This window comes from Mus caroli, chromosome 2 (assembly GCF_900094665.2).
Source record: "Mus caroli chromosome 2, CAROLI_EIJ_v1.1, whole genome shotgun sequence".
NCBI classification, from domain to species: Eukaryota; Metazoa; Chordata; class Mammalia; order Rodentia; family Muridae; genus Mus; species Mus caroli.
This window is the reverse complement of record NC_034571.1, coordinates 22,330,464-22,340,885: the sequence shown is the minus strand read 5'-3', so window position 1 is coordinate 22,340,885 and position 10,422 is coordinate 22,330,464. Positions and strand designations below refer to the sequence as shown.

General features: G+C 47.9%; 1 protein-coding gene across 6 annotated transcripts in view; it reads left to right on the top strand.

The window, feature by feature from the left end:
- The window catches only part of Sec16a (SEC16 homolog A, endoplasmic reticulum export factor), a 37,691-nt gene that overhangs the window by 3,775 nt on the left and 23,494 nt on the right, over nucleotides 1-10,422 (top strand). For 4 of the 6 annotated variants that reach the window (XM_021181071.2, XM_021181087.2, XM_021181083.2 and 1 more), the window contains exons 2-4: nucleotides 443-4,129; nucleotides 6,280-6,416; nucleotides 8,938-9,035. In XM_021181071.2, coding sequence (XP_021036730.1) covers nucleotides 512-4,129; nucleotides 6,280-6,416; nucleotides 8,938-9,035 — 3,853 coding nt within the window. In that variant the 5' untranslated portion in view covers nucleotides 443-511. The remainder of the gene's footprint in view (nucleotides 1-442; nucleotides 4,130-6,279; nucleotides 6,417-8,937; nucleotides 9,036-10,422) is intronic. The other 2 variants (XM_021181092.2, XM_029471572.1) reach the window with 2 other exon arrangements.

Below are 10,422 nucleotides of genomic sequence, written 5' to 3'. Positions count from 1 at the left end.
GTCCTTTCAGCAAAATCTTGCTAGTGTATGCAATGGTGTCAGCGTTTGGAAGCTGATTATGGGATGGATCCCTGGATATGGCAGCGTTTAGTAACTTTATAACTGTGTTTTAGGAAGTGTAAACTCTAATAGACTTAAAATTAACATTACAAAAAGCATGTTATGTGTGCTTTTTCTTAATAGTGGAGTTGGCTCTTTCTGGATATGGTAGTGGTGGCTTAAAGAAGTGTCAAGGACTAAGGAACATCTGGTAGTCTGTCAGACTGGCACCAGGTTGTTCCTTGTCCCTGATGATGTGGGGTGGGGATGTAGAGAGATGGAGTCTTGGGTATTTAAATGATTTGAAATCACATTTAGTCTTGTTCTTTTCATAGTTGTATTGATTATAGCCAGAACTGTGAGTCTATAGGTCTTACGTTCTTCTTCTCTTTTCTTTTTTTAGCACAAATTAAAGAAAAGCTCTACTCTGCCTCCTTGATAAGCAGCATCTCCTTGCAGAAAAGACCCCAACATGCAGCCACCACCTCAGGCAGTACCGTCTGGGGTGGCTGGACCACCCCCAGCTGGGAATCCTCGGAGCATGTTCTGGGCCAACAGCCCTTACAGGAAGCCAGCCAATAATAATGCACCAGTGGCTCCCATAACACGCCCATTGCAGCCAGTAACGGATCCGTTTGCTTTTAATAGACAGACTCTTCAAAACACACCAGTAGGAAGTTCATCCAAAAGCAGCCTGCCCAATTTGCCTGGCCCAGCCCTCTCTGGTTTTTCTCAGTGGCCTGGTTTGCCTGTGACTCCCACAAATGCTGGGGATAGCTCCACAGGACTGCATGAGCCTCTGTCAGGAACTCTGTCACAGCCTAGAGCAGATACCAGTCTATTTCCTCCTGCATCTACCCCTTCTTCACTACCTGGGCTGGAGGTGAGCAGGAATGCTGAGGTTGATCCCAGCTCAGGACATGAAGTCCAGATGCTGCCACAGTCACCTCACTACATTCCAGGAATGGGTCCTGAGCAGCCTCTCGGGGGCCAAATGAATGACAGTGGGTCCGGGCCTGACCAACCCACGAATAGGCATGCCCCACATGATGGTGCTGTGACCCACACAGCATCTCCTTTCCTCCCTCAGCCACAGATGCCAGGTCAGTGGGGGCCTGCACAAGGAGGCCCCCAGCCCTCCTATCAGCATCACTCACCCTACCTGGAGGGACCTGTTCAGAACATGGGGCCCCAGGCTGCCAGCTTGCCCCATTTTCCCCCTCCATCTAGTCTACACCAGGGACCTGGCCATGAGTCTCATGTCCCACAAACATTTACTCCAGCATCCTTGGCCAGTGGTGAAGGGAATGAGATAGTCCACCAGCAAAGTAAAAATCACCCATTGAGTAGCTTCCCCCCTAGACACACTTTTGAGCAGAATTCCAGAATTGGGACTATGTGGGCAAGCCCAGAGTTGAAGCAGAATCCAGGAGTGAATAAAGAGCATCTGCTAGACCCTGCCCATGTCAATCCCTTCGCTCAGGGAAATAGTCCTGAAAACCAGGCGCATCATCCCCCAGGGGCAGCAACTAACCATGCCCTGCAAGAAGCAGCCTCTGGAGCGCTCTCAATGTTTTTTCAAGGGGAAGAGACAGAGAACGAGGAAAATCTCTCGTCTGAAAAAGCAGGCCTTGATAACAGATTGGACTTGGATAGCTTTTCTTCTACCTCCAGACTGGGCCATCCACCACCACCTGGAGCTAGTGGTGTCTACCAGGCCTTTCCTAGAGGCCCTAGCAGCGAGGCTGCTCCGGAAGGAGATATGCAACCTTATTTTTCTCAGTCTGTGGGCGTTCGTCTTGACAAACAGACCACTGTGACCCGTGCTAGTGATAGCTGGGGTGATATTGCGGGTGCTGGGACCCGCTGTGCTGGTGGGCCACAGTGTGAGGATGTTGAGAACTTAGAATTTGTTCAGAATCAAGAAGTTTTGCCCCGTGAGACCCTGAATGTGGATCCCTTTCCCCTGAGTGATCAGATCCGATATGGGCCCCTTCCTGGGCCAGCTGTCTCCAGGCCCGTTACTGTGGGCCTCACCAGAGGTGGGGGGCTAAATCTTGAGGCCCCAGACACACCACTGCACCCTACACGACCTGACAGTGTGTCATCCAGCTACAGCAGCCATAGCCACAGAAGTCCTCCTGGGTCAGCCAGACCCCAAGAATTGGTGGGCACATTCATTCAGCAAGAAGTTGGAAAACTTGAAGATGATACTTCAGGGAGTTTTTTTAAGCAGATTGATTCTTCTCCTGTTGGAGGTGAAACAGATGAGGTGACTGGGAGCCAAAATTGCTGCAGCAGTCTGTCCCAGCCTTCAACCCCAAGTCCTCCAAAACCTACAGGAGTATTCCAAACAAGTGCAAACAGTTCTTTTGAGCCAGTAAAATCCCACTTGGTTGGAGTAAAACCAGTTGAAGCAGATCGTGCCAACATGGTTGTTGAAGTGAGAGGGACCCGATACTGTCCGAAGAAACGCAGGGCAGCTGTTGCACCACCTGATGCCACCTCAGGAAACCTGGAACAGCCACCAGACAACATGGAGACCCCGTGTGCACCTCAGGCCTGCCCTTTGCCTCTTAGCACCACTGGAGAGGCTGGGCAACTGGTTTCACACACAGCAGGGACACCCCTGGATACTGTGCGCCCAGTGCCTGATAAGAGGCCCTCAGCCAGGGCCCAGGGACCTGTGAAGTGTGAGAGCCCAGCAACAACTCTGTGGGCACAAAATGAGCTGCCAGATTTTGGTGGCAATGTCCTTCTAGCCCCTGCTGCCCCTGCACTTTATGTTCCTGTAAAACCAAAACCTTCAGAGGTTGTTCATCATCCAGAAAAGGGAGTGTCTGTACAGAAGGCCTGGAAACAAGGGCCTGTGCCACCTTTGCAGAAGCAAGAGCCTCCTGGTGCTTCTGAGAACCTTGAGAACCCTCCCAAGGCAGGAGAAGAGGAGGCCCTTCCAGTGCAGGCAAGTTCTGCTTACGCGAGTTTGCTTTCTTCGCCACCCACTGAATCTTTGCACAATCAACCTGTCCTGATTGCTCAGCCTGATCAAAGCTATAATTTGGCTCAGCCCATTAATTTTTCTGTGTCCTTACTGAATCCTAATGAGAAGAATCAGTCCTGGGGAGATGCTGTGGTGGGGGAGAGATCTATAGTGAGCAACAACTGGGCTCTCGGTGGTGATCCTGAAGAGCGTGCTGCTCTGTCTGGAGTTCCAGCCAGTGCTGTCACTGGTGCGTCTTTGCCTAGCAGTGTCCCCCAGAATTGTGCCCCTCAAGGTTCGGGGTCTTCTGAAATGATTGCTAGCCAGTCTGCCAGTTGGTTGGTTCAACAGCTATCCCCTCAAATCCCTCAAAGTCCGCATCCTAATGCAGAAAAGGGTCCTTCCGAGTTTGTTAGTAGCCCTGCTGGCAATACAAGTGTGATGCTAGTTCCACCTGCAAGCAGTACTTCGGTTCCTAACAGTAATGAGGCGAGTCACTCTAGTAACCAGGAAGAAGCTGTTGGCGCCCTAGACTTCACATTAACTAGAACTTTGGAAAATCCTGGGAGAATGTACAGCCCATCTCCTTCAGATGGCCCAGCTTCTCAGCAGCCTCTTCCCAGTCATCCCAGACAGTCTGGGCCTGGGCTGCATAACCAGGATCATTTCTACCAGCAGGTAACAAAAGATGCTCAGGACCAGCATAGACTAGAAAGAGCCCAGCCAGAGCTGGTGCCTCCTCGGCCACAGAATTCTCCCCAAGTGCCCCAAGCAGTGTGTCCAGAGCCTTCAAATCCTGAAAGCCCACCCACACAAGGACAGTCTGAAAGCTTGGCCCAGCCACCAGCAAGTCCAGCTTCAGTCAACACAGGCCAGCTGCTGCCTCAGCCACCGCAGACTTCCAGTGCATCGGTTACATCTACCAACTCCAGCCAGGCAGCTGTGCGGTCAGAGCAGCCGTGGCTACACCCACCACCACCTAATACTTTTGGCCCAGCACCTCAAGACTTGGCATCCTACTACTATTATAGACCCCTGTATGATGCCTACCAGTCTCAGTACCCTTCGCCGTACCCGTCAGATCCTGGGACAGCCTCGCTGTACTACCAGGTAAGAGCACTGGCATTTAACCATCTTTCCTCACTTCGTCCCTTTTCTCCTCTTCACGCTGTTTCTCTCAGGGATGAATGACCTTTCTTTAGACCCGTGGGGCCCCCCTGTCCATTAACAAAGCTCTTTTTTGAGAGGGTCCTGTCATGTTGAATTGCTTGTTCTACCAGTGCGGGCTTTTGTGTAATCCGACATCTGACTAACAGAGTGTTTCCCAGAGCGTTTGTTAGCTTGCTGCAGCTACAGTGCTGGGCTGACCCCTGTAGGGAGGAGCTTAGTAGGTAGATTGTGTGTGCTGCTGTTTGTTTGTGTGTGCTTTGAGACAGGTCTCACTGTGTGGGCCAAGTTAGCTGTGAACTTAAAATCCTTCTGTCTCAACCTTTAACCATGCCTCACTTTTGTGTATGTGGTGGTTTTGGTTTTGACAGGCTTCATTTAGCACTGGCTAGCCCCATATGTAGCTAAGGATAACCTTGAAGTCTTGAAGTCCTTACATTCCTGCCTCCACATCCTGAGTGGTGGGATTACCAGTATATGCCACCATATCCAGCTCTTTTATATATTTTAAAACATTTATTTATTATACATGTGTATGTGTTTATATATTTGCATGTGGATACACACATGCCACATTACTCACGAAGAGGTCAGAAGGTAACTTTTAGGAGTTAGTTTTCTCCTTTCAATCATGTGGCTGCCAGGGATCAAACTCCAGTCGGCCATTTTTGTTTTTATAACAATAACAACTTATGAAACTAATGACAGGGATAACTCTAGGAGTCTTCTATGTCCTTCCTTGAAAATAAAGTCTTTGAGGAAAAAGATTAGATTGTCTGTGTACAGTCATGAAAAGAGGTGAAGGAAGATAAACTCTCGGGTACATAGCAGTGATCCTGCAGAGTGGGAGGCCTGCTGCAGAGTGGGAGGCTTTCTGAGTTCTTTCCTGCCTCGCTGTGGTGTGGTGCAGGCTCGTAACGGCTGTTTAGGTTCTGCTTAATCCTGCAGTAGTTTGAAGTGGACATGCTTGATGTCTGTTAGCTTTTCCTTACCTCTGGCTCAGACTCATCATTGCTCAAGTTAGGTGGATTGTGTTACTGAAAGGTGAAAGACCCAGGTCCTCCCTCCAGTGTTTGAGGCCAGGTGCTGTTGAGTTCTCATGTGGCCTGAGAACAGTTGGCACTGACGCTATACAGGAAGAGGTGTCAGAAGGAGCCTTAGAAACAGGGTGGTAGCAGCTAGGCCAGATCTAAAGACTAGTAAAGAAATTCTAGATTTTAGAAGGAGGAGCTATAGCTATTATTTCTGTATGGGGCATTGTGGCTGTGTGGCCTGATCTTGGGCTACACAGTGGGTGGAGCCACAGAGGACGGCCTGCAGGCTCCTTCGAAATCCCAAGGCTCACAGCTCTTCTGTGAGTGTGCATCCATGCTTCTTTACTGCCGTGGTCCTCAGTGGCCTGTCAGCTGATGGCAGAACTGAGGCTTTTGCCTGTATCACTTCATTTCTTTTGAGATCTCCGCATGTCCTACAGAGCCTTTTTTTCCAGAGACAGGGCAGAGGCCATGGTTTTGTTGCAATGGGGCTAAAATCCTCATCAGAATATTTTTTTTTTTTTTAAGCCAGGTATGGTGGTTCGTGCCTGTAATTTTAAGACTGGGGAGGCTGGTTAAGGTAGATTCTACAAGTCTGAAGCCAGTGTGAGCTTCGTAGTGAGTTTTAGGCCAGCTTAGGCTAAGTATGAAACTGATGCAAAACAACAAAAAACAAGACAAAACAAAACATCCCCCTGAATTCGCAAACAAGGAGAAGTGCAATCTTTCTTTGTGAGACTTTTAAAACCAGTAGTTATAGGATTGACTTACATGGAGCCCTGGTCTTGTTGCTCTACTGAGGTGGTGACTGATGCATATTTATGTTGTTTAGACCATATCATCTCCATGCTTAAGACTGCAGGAGGAAGATTGCCCTGGAGGGCCTTAGGGAGATTCTGCTGGCTGCCCATTGATGCAGACTACACTTTAGGCTTTGTTTCAATGAGAGAATCCTGCCACGACACTGCTCTTGGACAGTGGGCATCTGCAGCACCTAGTCCTGTCACTCAATGTCTGCTCTTCATGGAGTCTAACAATACCCCAAACTTCTTTCCACAGGATATGTATGGCCTGTATGAGCCTCGTTACAGACCCTATGACAGCTCAGCATCTGCTTATGCCGAGAACCACCGCTATTCTGAGCCTGAGCGGCCCAGCTCCCGTGCAAGTCACTATTCCGACCAGCTCGCTCCCAGGTGGGAGCGGCGTCCGTGCAGCTGCTTTACCCTCACTCTCAGTTTGTGTATTGTTGGCTATGATGGTAACTTAGTGATGATAATAATTCTTCATCTGTAGAGAATCCTACAACCCATGACGTCAGCATGAGCAAACCAGAACTAAGTACACTGCCACATGTAGTCCTAGCAGAGCTATCACTTAGCATTTGTCCCCAATCCTTAGCCAGGTCAGGCTCTATGTGAGGCCATAAAGAAGTGGCCTCTGTGCTAATAGATGGATGGTTGTTCTGTCCTAGACACACCCATTCTGCTGCTGGCAGTTTGGTTGTGTGGTGGTTTGGGTTGTATGTGACTCTTAGACTGCTGCAGATGTTTTTAAAGTCTTGAGAATCCTGATCACAGAGATAACATAATCCATAGATCCATCAAATGATCTCTAACAGGGACTAATAGCTGTTGTCTGTGCCTGGCTATGCCGACTTTGGGAAGGCTCCCCTCCCCCGCAGCCTGCCTATCTCCTATCCTGGCTAGCCACAACCCTGGCATTGTGACCTCTGAGTAAGTCTGTAAGCCAAAGTCTGTAAGTCAAAGTCCCATCTCATTCTCAGTTGCCCAGAGCCTGCTTTTCATCTTGTGTCCACTCTAGGCCATTGACTACATTGTGAAAAATAGTGGGGTGTCTGTCAGCCTTGGTCACTGTACTCTGCTACCTCAGTTCCTGCAGTGTCCTGCTTAGTCAAGCCCAGTAGTCAAGGAAAGCTTATGGTAGCTGACTTTGCTCTAAGGATGTGTCATTCTTTTGCTTAGAAACGCCCAGCTGCTGAGGTGATATGTGCACTTGCTTTCAGCGTTTTCTCTAGGTTCTCTAAGGAGTTATTTGGTAACTTGTCTAAAGACACACTGCTCTGTGTGCGAACCTTGGTCCATTCAGCTAGCCATAATGTACTTTGCTCCAGAGGTACACACTGAACCATGGACAGGTCCATTCCGGGTCTTTAGGAAACAGCAGTACTGGGCTTGGGTGAGTTCTGGAGTACCTGCCTGGTAGATATGAGGCTCTGGATTTGATCCCTAATACATACACTTCAAGCACTTGCACACACATGTGTTTGAGCAACAGAGACGGTCATATACTTAATTGTGAGAAAATATGGGGATCTTAGAGAGGAAGTAGCTCAATTTTCCGATTCAGAATCTATGAGAAGGCAAGAGGCATGTGGATCTGTTTGCTGGAGTGCAGAAGGGAGAAAGCGTGGGGCCAGAGCCAGGGTGTATCGGTGCCTTCCACATGTCTGCCTGCAGCTTCATTTGAGAATTCACTTTCAAGAGTGACTGTGTCTAGGCTGAGGCTCGGTGAGGCTACTACTGTGTGACCTGTCACTGGGACGGCAGCGTTCCTTCATCTCTTCAGGTCCTTTGAGTGTCTTCAGCTCTCATTTGTCACAGCCTACAGGAGCCTGGCCTCTTGTCTGTGTGTCTATGTGTGTGAACACTCAGTGTTGATGATACTCAATATTAGGGTGGTAGCACCACTGGAGGACCTGCTTGAGGTGGGGCACATTCCCCATGTTTGTCTGTGTCCTCCCTGAACTGAATGTAAGTAGGTTGGTGAGAACAGTTGAAGTAGTGGCAGGCTCTTGATCTTACTCTGTCACGGTGTTTTTCTGGAATCAATGTCAGATGAAGGTCTGGGGTGGCCAGCCTAAATGAAACCTTAACGCCAGGTTGGTGGTGGTCCTGGGCTGGGCATCTGGCTGAACAGATACTATGCTAGCCAAATAGCCAAGCTCAGCTGAGCAGTTTCCTAAAAGGGTATCAGAAAATTTAACAATGTTTATTAGTGCTTTTGACAATCCTGAGAGTGCCAAACCCTCTTAAGTGCACTTACACCTTCTTTTTTGAGTAAATCTCACCTTCTCTGTAATGAGTCAGGGCCCTGGTTCAGTTTATTGGGCATAGAAGAGGCTAACACCTTATTGATCTGTTGGCCCTGGCCCTGGCCCACCTCACAGATCCACTCCTCCAAGGCCACACTAAGCACTCATAGTTAGTGAAGTCATTTTCTTGTGGTTTACCTCTGTAATCCCATCACTATGGAGGCGCAGGCAGGAAGGTTGTCATGAGTTTAAGGCATGTCTAAGCTACACAGTGAGACCTGTCTCAAAAAAAAAAAAAAAAGAAAAAGAAAAGAAAGAAAGAAAGGAAAAAGAAAAAAGGAGAAGGCAGTAGGAGTTGGTGTGGGCTTAGTGCTTTGCTGCTGCTCAGCATGACATAGAAACTTGTTAGGGTGCAGTCCTGAAACACAAGATGAGTTTACTCTTGCTGAGCACAATCCAACAATCGTTCTGACGAGTTCAATTTTAGGTAGCTACATAATAAGTAATTCCATAGTCTCATCTTTGTTTTGATTGTGACCTGGTTAGAGTTTTGCATAGCTGAGATGTCTTCATGAATGTCTATATGTGCTTTGGGTTGGCTAACTTCTCGGTACACTTATAAGAAGCAGATACTGTGTTTAACAGCTCTTTCCCCTCCCCAGGCAAGGATATCCTGAAGGATACTATAATTCCAAGAGTGGATGGAGCAGTCACAGTGATTACTATGCAAATTATTACTCTGGCCAGTATGATTATGGAGGTATGTTTAGAAGTTGTAACCATTAGCAGGGGATTGTCCAATCACTGCCTGTGACCATGCAGCCAAGTATAAGTCATGGTCTGGCTGGTGAATCAAGGTCACTTTTCTTTTCACTATGTTTTTATCACAAGAGCCAAAGTAATTAAGAATTCTGTGGGCTGGAGAGATGGCTCAGCAGTTAAGAGCCCTGGCTGCTCTTCCAGAGGACCTGAATTCAGTTCCCAGCAACCACATGGTGGCTCACAGCCATCTGTAATGGGATCCAGTGTCCTCTTCTGGTGTGTCTGAAGACAACAACAACAACAGTGTACTCATATACATAAAATAAATAAATCTTTTTTTTTAAGATTTATTTATTATTATATTTAAGTACACTGTAGTTGGCTTCAGATGCACCAGAAGAGGGCGTCAGATCTAATTACAGGTGGTTGTGAGCCACCATGTGGTTGCTGGGATTTGAACTCAGGACCTTTGCAAGAGCAGTCAGTACTCTTACCCACTGAGCCATCTCTCCAGCCCAAATAAATCTTTAAAAAAAACAAAAAACAAAAAACTGGGCAGTGGAGGTGCACACCTTTAATCCTTGTACTTGGGAGGCAGAGACAGGTGGATTTCTGAGTTCGAGGACAGCCAGGGCTACACAGAGAAACCCTGTCTGGGGAGGGGGTGGGGGAAGAATTCTGCACATCTGGAAATGATCATTTTGACAACTTCATTGAAAAGTCACACTGTACCCACAGCATAGTGTCTCTGTTGTACCATCATGAAGTGCAGTGACTACTTCTGAGACTTCCTGGTCCACATGTGACTTCTTGAGTATGAGCTATGAGACTGGGGTGGGATACAAGGCTGGCTCCCAGTCACACTGCCATACTTAAATCCTCAGAAGCCACATGAGGCTGACACTTGCTCCTTGGTGACGGCGATAGCCTGCTTATTGTGGCAGTTATGATTACTTTCATACATCCCTTTCACAAAATGATTCCTAGGAAAAGCTGTAAGTTCCCTTAGAAACCCTGTTGTGTGCTGTTTTCCCACAAGGCTCTGTAGTCCCTTGACAGGTCCACATGTTGTTTCCTTCTGCCTCCCAGGGGGCTCTTTGCCCTGTAAACATTTGCATGAATTTTAAACAGGAGTATTGTACAACTCCCCTAAACCAGTACTTCTTGTTTGTTATAACATTAATATTTCTTTTTAGAGTTGGCTTTTGGCTTTTTTTGTTTGTTTTTTTTTTTGTTTTGTTTTTGAGACAGGGTTTCTCTGTGTGTAACAGTCCTGGTTGTCCTGGAACTCACTCTGCAGACTAAGCTGGCCTTTATCTCAGAGTTCTGCCTGCCTCTGGCTTCTGAGTGCTGGGATCAAAAGCATGTGCCACTACACCCGGCTT